Raw genomic sequence first — 13,140 nt, forward strand, 5'->3', positions numbered from 1 at the left:
GGGAATCCATCCAACAATGATCCATGGGCAACTGATCCACACATGCAAACAACATATCCACACACGGTCAATTTAGAAATTCACACACCAGAATAATGCACAAATATATGGTTTTCTTCACTCACAATACCATCCACAAGTACTTAAGTGTTGTGTAATTTAATGCACAAATACATTGGTGGCCAAAAGTTTGGTTTAATGTTCAGATTTTGCTCTTTAGGAAAGAAATTGGTACTTTTATTCACCAAAGTGGCATTCAACTGATCACAATTTATAGTCAGGACATTAATACCGTGAAAAATTACTATTACGATTTGAAAGAAATGTTCAGAACTTCTTAAAATACTTCAAAGAGTTCTCATCAAAAAATCCTTCATGTGCAGCAATGACAGATTTGCAGATCCTTGTTATTCTAGCTGTCAGTTTGTCCAGATACTCAGGTGACCTTTCACCCCACACTTCCTGTAGCACTTCCCATAGATGTGACTGTCTTGTCGGGCACTTCTCACGCACCTTACAGTCTAGCTGATCCCACAAATGCTCAATGGGGTTCAGATCCGTAACATGCTTTTCCAATTATCTGATGTTCAATGTCTGTGTTTCTTTGCCCACTCTAAACTTTTCTTTTGATTTTCTGTTTCAAAAGTGTCTTTTTCTTTGCAATTCTTCCCATAAGGCCTCCTGAGTCTTCTCTTTACTGTTGTACATGAAACTGGTGTTTAGCGGGTAGAATTCAATGAAGCTGTCAGCGGAGGACATGTGAGGTGTCTATTTCTCAAACTAGAGACTCTGATGTACTTATCCTCTTGTTTAGTTGTACATCTGGTCTTCCACATCTCTTTCTGTCCTTGTTAGAGCCAGTTGTGCTTTGTCTTTGAAGACTGTAGTGTACATCGTTGTATGAAATCTTCAGTTTTTTTGTCCATTTCATTCTTCATTCCTCAAAACAATGATTGACTGACGAGTTTGTAGAGAAAGCTGTTTCTTTTTTTTGCCATTTTTGACCTAATATTGACCTTAAGACATTTCAGTCTATTGCATACTGTGGCAACTCAAAAACAAACACAAAGACAACGTTAAGCTTCATTTAATGAATCACATAGCTTTCAACTGTGTTTGATATAATGGCAAGTGATTTTCTAGTACCAAATTAGCAATTTAGCATGATTACTCAAGGATAAGGCTGCTGTCTACATTTGATCAAAAATGACTTTTTTAAAATATTAATGGTGCTGTTTTTTACATCAGTAATGTCCTGACTATACATTGTGATCAGCTGAATGCCACTTTGGTGAATAAATGTACCCATTTCTTTACATAAGAGCAAAATCTGTAAAATATTGCAAACTTTTGGCAGCCAGTGAATATGCTGAGCCTTTTGTATTGTATTACTCTTCAAGAACGTCTGTTCTACAGTCTAGACACCAATGAAGGGAAATATCCAATAGATTTGGCTATTTTTGTTTTTAAAGAAAAAATCAAATGTGTTCAGAACGTTCAGTTTCGACCAAGAAATGAAATGTTCAATGTGCTACTTATGAAGTGTGGAAATCGCATTCAACATAGTGTCTTTTTCCAGCTGAGCAGCTGAGTACACTTGCAGTTACTTTATATTTGCAAGTCAAAATTAGTTTTTAAAAATAACCAAAAAGAAACATATTTCTCCTCAAAATCATCAATTTATTGTTCTTCTGAGAGATGAAGGCTATTCCATGCGCTTCTGTTTTGAAAGAACAAAACAAACTTGATCTAAACCGGGACAGAGAGAAAAGTGGACACCCCAGATCCACAACAAGAATACAAGTACGTCAGAGTCTCTAATTTGAGAAACAGACTCCTCACAGGTTCTAAACGAGCAGCTTTAATTAACAATATATGCTGAACATTTGCATTGCGGCAAGTGGAGGATTCTTGGATGAACAAAGTTTGAAGAATACATTATTTATTTGAAAAGAAATAGTCATTTGTAACTCTAATCTTTCAAATATTAAATTTAATGCATCCTTGGTGAACAAAGCAAATCGGTAACATAATCGAACATCACACTGTTTGCGGTAAACATCTGTTGACCAAAGAATTTTGCTTTGTTTATGCTTATTGAGCTGCTTTCCCCTCTTGTGATCAAAATGTATTTATTAGCCTTAATTTTCCCCTGAAATTTCCCCTGAATTGGTTGTAGAACGCGGTTGTCACTCCTGTGTTCAGAATGAATCACTCAGAAGTTGAGGTTGTAGCTGTGTTGTTTACATGACCATTTTGTTGTTTTGACAACTCAATAGAGCGCAACAGTCTGGTTTATAGAAGTAAAAATCCCATTAATGTTTCCATTGGGGGAACTGATTATTCACAATTACTTCTAATCCTTTATAGACAGACCTACCGTGAGCTCCGAGGTTGTTAACCAGTGGCATATATGCTTCCGTTGAAGTCATCAGTCCACATTAATTCAACTTTATTCTTTAAAAATAGGGTTTATTATTGGAATTTCTGGTGTAGAACTACATTACCCATGATGCTGAGGGGGAAAATCCACCAATCATAGAATTGCAAACAAAGCGTGCCAATTCTGTTATTATTTCGTTGCGAATCACCTCGGAGCTGGTTGGTTCGGTTCATGGTTAAGAACTCTATTATGAAGTACTTAATAAAATCATTATTTTATAAAACTTTTTTGGAAAAATCCCTCCGGAACCACAACCGCTGAACAAGTAGGCTGGCACTGTTGCGCTCTATAGTAACAGTTTTAGAATTGGTGGAACCACTAATCAACAAGAGTTTAATGGTACTTTAAGGCGAATCGTCTTCCAAGTCATTGCAATATTTTAATTGTGTTTTTTGTCAATGACATGTTAACCTCTTGTTTTCACAGGCAAAACACATCTAATTCTATTCTCTCTTTTATCTCTGACTTTAAATGCCATGAATGTACTTTTCTCTAGCACCAAAATCTACCTCTCCTGATGTTGTTGCTTTGACCGTCAAAAGCGCTCCAACAATGCTGCCGACCCTACAAAGGGAGGTCCATCCATCGGTTACTACCTCCAATCTATTAACAGAGGATATTAAAACCCAAACCTCAGGTGATGAACTTGAGGGCCCACATCAAAGGCCCCCAAGTGACCTAAAAGTCATAAATGTGACCAGAAGTAGTTTGAAGCTATCTTGGTCAGCTCCAGAAGGAGTCTTTGATGGCTTCCTTGTTGAGGTCAACTCAACGTTGGAGAAGTCTAAAGACAACATTATTGAAGTGTCTGAAGATGCCAGGGAGGTCCACATAGATGGCCTCTTCCCTGACATGCAATATGAGGTTACTTTGTACGGGATGACGAAGAGCGTAAAATCTCAACCAGTCAATGTTTACATCAAGACAGGTACATAAAACATCAGCCTCAAAAGCCATAGTCATCTATCATGCGCCATAACTACCATATCAACATTCATGATACTACAAATGTCATTCATTCATTTTTTAAAACTCATCTATGAAGTAAAATTGAAATTAGAGGTGATCTAAGCTATTTTTTGGGTGGAATACAACTTTTAAAGTGTCCCTGCTATCTTGTTTTTATTTAGAAATAAGTAAATAAAAGAAATGTTGGTATAAGTAGTTTAGAATAATACTTTACAATTGTTTCATTACAAAAATGAGCAGTGAATTAAAAAATATATATATTATTAATATTATTAATATTTAAAATAAAATGTTAAAAACTTCATATTAATATTATTTTCCACTTTTAATGAGCTAATTGTTTTAACTAACATCATAACTACCAAATCTTCATTCATTTTCAGGATTTTAACCCTTTAAATGCCAGTGTGTTTATATAATGCAACTGTTGCTATTATGAGAAAAAAAAAACTAACAAAAAATTAATTATTTTAATTAATACATTTTATTCTTGGATTATCACAGTCTGTATATGTCAGTGATTGGCAACAACTTTGATTTTGATGCATTGTTTTTTTTTTTTGTGCAGTGTCAGATTTAAACAAATAAAAAAATAAAAACGCACACTGAGAGGACAAAAATGTCCACGTCAAAAAACTGCCATAAAATATTATATATTAATAATACTTTCCAGTTTCACTGACTTTAGCCAACATCAGTCCTGATAATTACTACCAAATATTCATTCATTTTCAGGATTTTAACTCTTTCAATTCCAGTTTGTTTATATAATGCCACTGTTGTTTTTTTACACACACGCATATTTCTTAATACACACTTACAAAACACACTCTGACATCCATACCAACACACCCACACAATTTTAGCTGCATCAAATATTCAGTTGGCCTGCAGTGCTCTATAATACAGCAAACAGAAAATAGGGGAAAAGCATGTATTTGCTCCATAGGCTAAACATGAGAAAAATGGCGCCATCTGGTGGAAACTCCAGGGCTCAGGAATGAAAGTAGAATATCATAGAATTCACGATTTTATGCTTTAATGGCACTGGGATCAAATATTGCAGTTTTTATGGGTTTCAATGGGGAAATATTTGTTTTTGGTTTTTTTGCCAAAAATGCTAGAATTGTTTTTCATAAAATCAATATGGAAACAAATATTAAATTGCTGCAAACTTGAAATATGTGATTTAAACTAGATTTTCAACCTTATTTGTCAACCACCCATCATATCATATCATATTTCATTCCATCTTCATTCCAATGTAATTAATTCCAGTGACATTAACTAATTTCTGATTTCTTTGTCTGTCAGAGCAAAAGCAGCCCCAGATTGGGAGTCTGAGTGTGTCTGATATATCTTGGGACAGCTTTAATGTGTCCTGGACCATTGAGGAGGGCCCTGCCTTTGAGAGTTTTGTGATTGAAGTGGCAAATGCAGCCAGTGGCCCAGAAAGACAAAACCTTTCAGTATCCGGCGATGCTCTTAGTCTGGGGATGTCTGGGCTCAGCCCCAACACGCCATATTTAATAGCGTTATACGGTGTGCATCAGGGCTCTGTCCTGGGCCCGATCTACACTGAAGCAGCCACAGGTACCCTTACTTCACTGGATATGGGAATTTAGTTATTTACAAATTTTTCCTTTATTCTTGACTGTTTCTCTCTTTCTGACCTTTATCATTTTAGTTGGGCACTGTGGTGTCAAGCAGGTGCTTTTGTGCTTTAAGCATTTCCTCTAATATTTCATGAACCTAAGGCCAGAAACATAGTCGAATGCAAGTATGTGAACACAAACACTCCTACTCATAAACTATGTCATGTGTAGTTGCCTTTAGAATTCACAATTCAATATGCACACTGCAAAAATACATTGTCTTAATCAGGATTTATTTTTTACAGTAAAATATGTAAACATCCTTAAAACAAGATAAATTGAGATGTCTTAATACTTGAGAAATAATAAGACTTGTTTTTAAAGAATATGTCTTCAATTAAGTATTTTCGTTTTTCAAACTCCACATAGGCTATTTTATTTATTTCTTATATTTTTCATTTTTTAAAAGGAATATTCCTGATTCAAAACAAGTTAAGCTCAATCGACAGCATTTGTGGCATAATTTTGTGGCTCCCATCATGTTCTCGTTACGCTGTCCTTGGTAGCGGCGTTCAAAGTCCAGTACATCTTCATGGAAGCGCTCACCTTGCTCCTCCGAGTACGTTCACATATTCTCCTTGAATTTATCAAGATGAGCATCAAGGATATGGACTTTGAGGGACATCCTACAGCCCATTGTGCATAGTTCTTCACCAGAGCCTCAACCAGCTCCACATAGTTTTCGGCCTTGTGATTGCCCAGGAAGCCCCGAACCACTGCGACAAAGATGTTCCAAACCATTTTCTCCCCACTAGTGAGCTTCTTGGGGAATTCATGGCACTCCAGGATCTTTATCTGTGGTCCAACGAAGACATCGGCTTTGACCTTTGCCTCATACAGCTTAGGGAAGAAGTCTTGAAGGTAATTGAAGGCAGCCTACTCCTTATCTAGAGCTCTGACAAATTGATTTGTGAGGCCCAATTTGATGTCCAGGTGGCATCAGCACCTTCCGGGGGTCCACCAGTGGCTCCCACTTGACATTGTTCCTCACCACAAAGAACTCGGTCCGCTGTGGCCAGTCCCGCCTGTGGTAGTGCGCCTTGGTGTCCCTGCTGTCCCAAGGGATTTTATAGCATAAAATTCCGAGCAACAATTATCCATCTTACCTTCCAGATTTCTTTTGCAGTGCTCGCAGGTGAAATGAGGTGCCCAGGGTTTGTCTTGATCCCCGACAGGCATGCCGAAATATACCTTGTAGGCCACACACCTTAGCAGATGCTTCCACTGATTACTTTTTCGCTCTGTCTTGATAAATTGGCCGCAGACATAGCAAAATGTGTCTGCCTGATGCTTGCAGCCTCTTGATGCCATCTCAAAAAAATGCGGCAGGGTATTCCCTTTCCACACCACACAGTGTAGAATGGCAGATGAAAATGAAGGACAGCCTGAAGGTCCAAAGTGTAGTGTGTCTCAAGGTACTGGGGCCAGGCTGGAAAATGTTCCATTTAGTCAGCCTGTGATAAATGCAATGATGATGCCTTGGTTTATGGGGGTCCCATGGATCCCAAGGTTTAATGGTGACTCAAGCAAAATGAGTTTTTCTGAATGGAGTGGGCAGGTACAGGCTATGCTGAGGGCACAAGGGTTAAATGAGGAACAGAAAACTGACTTTATATATGGGGCACTTGAGGGTGAGGCAAAAAGAGAGATGAGGCTACTGAATTCAGGAAGACGCTTAACAAGTATAGACATGCTGAGCGAGTTAAAAAGGCTGTATGGGCATGTAACACCAGTAGCCCAACTCCGGGCACAATTCTTTAAATGTCACCAACAGGAAGAGGAAACTGTTTCTGCTTTCATTCTCCGTCTTCGGGAACTATTCTCCATATGGAGGGAACAGGAACCAGCAGGCTCTGCCCAGGACGAGATGACTATTAGGGACCAACTTGTACTGGGCTTAAGGCCTGGTGTGGTGCAACAGGAACTCCAAAGGCAGGTGTGTAGAAAACCCACATTGTCATTTATTGAGGTGTGTAGCGAAGTGAGAGCATTAGAAGCTGTGCTGAAGATGGAGCCTGTCTGTGCCTCACGTATCTCTGTGCCACAGCCAAACCAATCCATTGTTGCACCTAGCCTAGAAGAGTGGCGGGAGACAGTAAGAGCCGAACTCAGAAAATAAATTACAGACCAACTTTCTATTCTTAAAGAAACCCTAACTGACAAGCTTATACGCCAGCTCTCCCCTCAGACTATGGTGCATAGAGACCCGGCCTTATCCCCTAGGGGGGCTGTTTGGGAAGGCCGTTATACTGCCTCCCCCAGGCGTCACCAGACTTTGGAATGGGACAACCGGGGCAAACCAATCTGCAGAGGCTGTGGGAAGGCTGGCCACATCCAGAGGTATTGTCAACAGGGGAGGCAGTTAAACTAACAGCCCCAACCACTGAGAGCCAGGTGGTTGGGGAGGGGGACCAGGGAAACCAAACGGACAAACCATCCCTGGTGGGGACATGTCCAGGATTTGAAGTTGTTGTTGCGGGAGTGAAATTGCCCTGCTTACTTGATACAGGCTCACAAGTTACGCTGTTCAGTGAAACTTTCTTTCAGAAATGGCTGAGTGGAGAGCAGAAGCGAAGCCCACAAGATCGGCACTGGCTCTCTCTAAAAGCAGCTAATGGACTACAGATCTCATATACTGGCTACGCCATCTTGGATTTTTCAGTGGGAGGAGTCACAGTGCCAGGTAAAGGGGTTATCATTGTAAAGGATGAGTGTCTGAGTGCTGAAAGAGGTATCCTAGGGATGAATGTCATTTCATGTTGTTGGAAAGAGCTATTTCAGGGAGTCCACCCTGGCCTAACTGTCTTTGGTGCAACTATGTCACGTGAAGCAAAGGGGGAATGGGAGCGTGCTTTTGCTGTCTGTCAAAAGGTCTCACAGGACGAATCCTCCGATGGACAGATTGGAGTGGCCAGGTTAACCCGCCAAGACCCAGTCTATTTGCCTCCTAATAGTGAGGTGGTGCTGTGGACACACCTTTATGGCACAAAAACCAGGTCAGATTGTTGTGCTTTGGTGGAGGCCCCAGAAAGAGATGACGTGTGGCAGGTGGCCCGGACTGTTACTACCGTGGTGAAAGGACGCCTCCCTATAAGGGTACGTAAACTCAATCCTTACCCCATACTGATAACTCAACGCCGCCCCCTTGCTAATGTTTTCCAGGTTGACCCAAGGCAGATTTGAGGGGAGAAGGACCTTGTTTTGAGGACTGTAGATCCAGGTGTAGTGGAAGTGGATGTGCAGACCAACCACATTCGAACAGAAGGTCAGCATCCAGTCAACCTGCTGAAAGGTGATGGCTTAACAACAGACCAGCAACAGAAGATGGACTCACTATTACAGCGATGGAGAGACATCTTTGCAGCAGGTGATGAGGACTTTGGCCAGACCAGTGCAGTCCTCCACTCCATACCTACGGGTTCTGCACCGCCCAGTAGGGAGTGCTACAGGCCAGTTCCACCAAGCCTTTACCCTGAATTGCGGGAACTTCTGAAAAACATGCTGGATAATGATGTCATAAAGGAAAGCTCCAGCCCTTGGGCAGCGCCAATTGTCCTTGTGAAGAAGAAGGACGGATCCTGGCGCTTTTGTGTGGATTACAGGAAGCTGAATGCCCTAACCCACAAGGATGCCTATCCCTTGCCAAGGATAGAAGAGTCCCTCACCAGCCTCAAGCAAGCTGCTTGGTATTCTACCCTTGACCTGGCCAGTGGATATTGGCAAGTAGATGTGGACCCGAAGGATCGAGAGAAGACTGCATTTACTACACCCCTGGGCTTGTACGCGTTCCAGAGGATGCCCTTTGGCCTCTGTAATGCACCTGCAACATTTCAACGCTTGATGCAGTGGTGCCTGGGTGGGCAGGTCCATGACTCTCTCCTGATCTACTTAGATGATGTTGTTGTATATTCCCCAGACTTTGACACCCACATCAATCACCTGGGACAGGTTTTTGAGAAGCTGGCAGCCCATGGCTTAAAGTTGCAGCCCCATCTCTGGCATGTCATCTCTGGTGAGGGAATATCCACAGATCCAGAAAAGACAATTGTCGTTGAGAACTGGCCCATCCCCTCTACCATTAAGCAGGTACGAGCATTCCTTGGGTTTGTGGGGTACTACAGAAGATTTGTGAAGGGTTTTTCTAAAATAGCAGCACCCCTGAATGCTCTTCTAGTAGGTTCTGCTTGTAAGCGGAGAGGAAATGCTGCCATCGACTTGACCCCAGACTGCCAGATGGCATTCGATTCTCTGAAGACTGCTCTGGTGAGTGCCCCAATCTTGGCATATGCAGACTTCTCAAAACCCTTCCATCTTTACACTGACGCCAGTCTGGGAGGTTTGGGGGCTGTGTTGGCACAGCTACAGGATGGCAGAGAGAGGGTTATAGCTTACGCCAGCAGGAGCCTCAACCCCACTGAGAGGAACGACCAAAATTACAGTTCTTTTAAACTGGAGTTTCTAGCCCTTAAATGGGCTGTCACCGAAAAGTTTAAAGACTATTTGTGGGGCAATAAATTCTTGGCCTTTACAGACAATAACCCCCTTGTCCACCTGAACACGGCACACTTGGGGGCCACGGAGCAGCGGTGGGCAGCACAGCTAGCGAATTTTGACTTTGAACTTAAGTATCGCCCTGGTGCTTCCAATCGTAATGCTGATGTTTTGTCCAGGTTACCACAGGAAACAGGATCCGACCAACAGGCCCAAGTGGAGACAGTAGTGGTGGAGTCAGAGGTCAGCACTGAAGCCGAAGACCATTGGAAGGATTGGCAGGAGAAAGATCAGACTGTGGCCCAAATCAAGGGTTGGGTGGCTGGAAATTGTTTTCCAGGAGCCGAGGAGAGGAAAGTGTGCATGCCGACAACAAAACGCCTCTTAAGGGAATGGAGTCGACTGCACATCCAGGAGGGCATGTTACAGCAGAGGGCCCAAGAACGGCATACAGGGTTGAGCCTCCACCAAATTGTGGTTCCCACAGATAAGACTTATAAGTTGTGGGAGAAGTATCACAATGCCTCAGGCCATATGGGAATAGCCAAGATTGAGGGCTTGCTGAGAAAAAACTTTTACTGGCCCGAGATGGGTGTGGACTTGCAGGAATGGGCATCCAAATGTGCAATATGCACTCAACAGAAAAGAGGACCAGAGGTAAGGGCACCTTTGGTGCCTATTCTTGTATCATACCCTTTGGAAACTGTTTCAATCGACTATTTGTCTCTTGGTAGGCATGGTGACACTTATCCTTATCTGTTGGTAATAACTGATCTTTTCTCAAAGTATGGTTGGGCTGTCCCTACAAAAGACCAGACAGCGGCCACTATAACACGTGCCCTTTGGCGCCACCTTATCCAGCCATGGGGATGTCCAGAACGAATCCTTTCAGATCAAGGAGCGGCCTTTGAGTTGACCATGGTGGCACAGCTGTGCAGTCTGTATGGGTGTGTCAAAGTTCAAACCACACCCTACAGGCCCCAAGGAAATGGGGCCTGCGAAAGGTTTAATAAGACTGTTCTGTCTCTACTCTAGTCCAGAAGACCAAGTGCGATGGCCAGATCACTTGCCGACTCTCCTGCAGATGTATAACAACACCCCTCATGAGACCACTGGACTGACCCCACACTTTGTCATGTTTGGCCGACATGCCCGCCTGCCAGTGGAAACGGCTGTCGGTGCGCCACTAATGTAACAGAGTAAAAAGTCTGTTAATTTAAAATAAATTAAGTTTCAAATTCCCAGCCACACCAACACAGCGAGAAAGACACAAGAAATATATAAAAATAGTATTTTATTATTTTAAGAGTTAAGTTGACAATAACTATATTAAAATAACATCTCAAAAACCCAGGGAGACAGTAAAACCATAAATTGTCCAATGTTCTGTCCCAGGGTGAACCAATACCCGAGTCCAGTCCAGCCTGCAGTCAGCTCCGTGTTTCCCCTGTCGCCGGCGCACAATATCTTGCTTCAGCGGGACTTCAAACAGCCTATTCCAAATCCAGAAATCCAGAGCCAGGAATTCCGCGGTGCCGCTCCGCTTCTGTCAGTGGAGAAATCGTAAAATCAAAGGGCAGCCTGCTCGTAGCCGGCAACTTTAAAACAGTCTCACGTGACTAGAATGACGACTTTTCTTTCCTGTACTTCATGCGGGCTCCTCAAATAATACTGCCGTATCCGCTGCTCTGCCGCCGGCACCTTCACAGAAATGAACAACAACTAAATGACTCCTTTAGCTCGAATGCAAAGAAAACGCACACACACGCATCAGTGTGGGAGAAAAAGAACCACTTCCCTTTAGTCGGAGCTTTGTGAGCGTTGATACTGTAAAGTCCAAGAGTTGGCTCCACCAAGGCACAAAAGATCCAGACAGCAGCAACACCGAGGGGAAAGAAGATTCGCAAACCAGTCCGCTACCACACACGGCACGTCCATCCGCCCAGAGCGTTTTCACTTCTCGGTAAGAGATCTCGCCTCCTTTTATTAGGAATGATCTAATCAGCTGGAAAATTAGATCGCTGATGGGAACGGGGTTCTACAGGTGTGTCAATTAGTGTTTGTTGTTGCAGTTTGTGAAAGAGGGAAAACAGTACTATCAAATGTCCAGCAACATCACAGCAAACAATATAATCAATCCAGAGCAAACCATAAGGAAAAACACAGCAAACAAATAAAGTTTTTAAAAGAAACAAAATCACTATATCAATCAATAATAATTCCCAAATTTAAATAAGGTTAACCATCAATCACACTGCTCCACTAGTTTTATATTATGACATATCCACTTAGGCAGCTGGAACTAAACTGTCTTTGTACTACTATTTATATTACTGGAAAGTTCTAGAAAGTTCTAGAAGTTACTCCAAGTTTACTCAGCACTGAATCTATCTATCTGGAATGTTCTTGAAATAGGTACATTTCAAAATATCACTGGTCACAAAAGCAAAGTTTGTGGGGAATAATAGCCATTGTCTATACTTTTGAGGCATAAGCAATTAGGAAAAAACACTTACTAACCAGGAACCAAAACAATTATGATTATTAAATTTTTTTAGCAGTGCAACAATATGCGTAACTTTATTAAAGGTTGGGCATTAGCACACAAAGTCATCTTTTATGGTCAGTTTTCTCTTTTAGAACAACTATGGTCATGGATGAGCAACAGTTTGAAGAAAATCTTGCTGAGGAAGTTAAAGTTAAAGTCTGTTAGTTACCTAAATGATAACACGTTTGGTTTAATGGCAAAGACATTTGAAGGTGTGCATATCGCACCCTTGCACACATTATGTATGTTTATCGAAATTACACCCTTGCAGTTGTCCAAGCGTTCACATAGCGTTTGCGTATTTCCGTAAAGTATGTTTCTGGCCTAAGCATCCATGTTGCATGGGGCCAATGGGAATGATCCCTTTACGGTTTCTTTTAAATGTATATGATAATTAGTTGATGAGAAAGCAACTGCTTTTAACAAAGCTAACTGATTGTCACCTCTTCTGTTTCAGCCACTGTGTTGGTCTTGCCCCGAATGTTTGTTTTGGGGCAAAGTATATGTCGAGATAGAATTTATTCAGTTCCTTCCACTGTAATTATCTGTAATCATGTTCAAGAGTTTATCAGTTTGAAAAATTATGCTTTGATCCATTTCATCTGCGTGCCGAAATGCATGGTAGCACCCATCTCACATATTTACTGCATTCTGGTGAGTTGTGATTTGCTGCGGTGATTGCAATAATCCTTATATGATAATCTTTATTTAGGATTTCATAATCCTAAATATAATCTCACTCACTTTATTGTCATATCATCATCTACCAACATTATTTCATACGCCTCACAGATTTTCATATTTAGGACTGGCAATTTTAATGACTATTTATAATTGTTTACACTTTGGTTATATGTGCTAACGTATTTTTTCATATGGTTTGAAAAACAGTTTAATAGTTTTTATCCTGCTCATTCATCTTCTTACCTGTTGTTTCATCTAACAATCTACAAACCTTTTAAGCTACTTAGTTCATATTTTTGCCAATTCACAGGGAAATCTACACTTGTGACTATAGTACTAAAGTACATTCT

The 13,140-nt window shown here is 41.4% G+C and overlaps 1 protein-coding gene across 1 annotated transcript in view; it reads left to right on the forward strand.

Moving 5' to 3' along the window:
- Window positions 1–13,140, forward strand: part of LOC127623091 (tenascin-like) — a 69,316-nt gene that overhangs the window by 36,749 nt on the left and 19,427 nt on the right. The window contains exons 12-13 of the mRNA XM_052097340.1: window positions 2,940–3,371; window positions 4,727–5,005. Coding sequence (XP_051953300.1) covers window positions 2,940–3,371; window positions 4,727–5,005 — 711 coding nt within the window. The remainder of the gene's footprint in view (window positions 1–2,939; window positions 3,372–4,726; window positions 5,006–13,140) is intronic.

The sequence above is a fragment of the Xyrauchen texanus genome, chromosome 3, assembly GCF_025860055.1.
Source record: "Xyrauchen texanus isolate HMW12.3.18 chromosome 3, RBS_HiC_50CHRs, whole genome shotgun sequence".
NCBI classification, from domain to species: Eukaryota; Metazoa; Chordata; class Actinopteri; order Cypriniformes; family Catostomidae; genus Xyrauchen; species Xyrauchen texanus.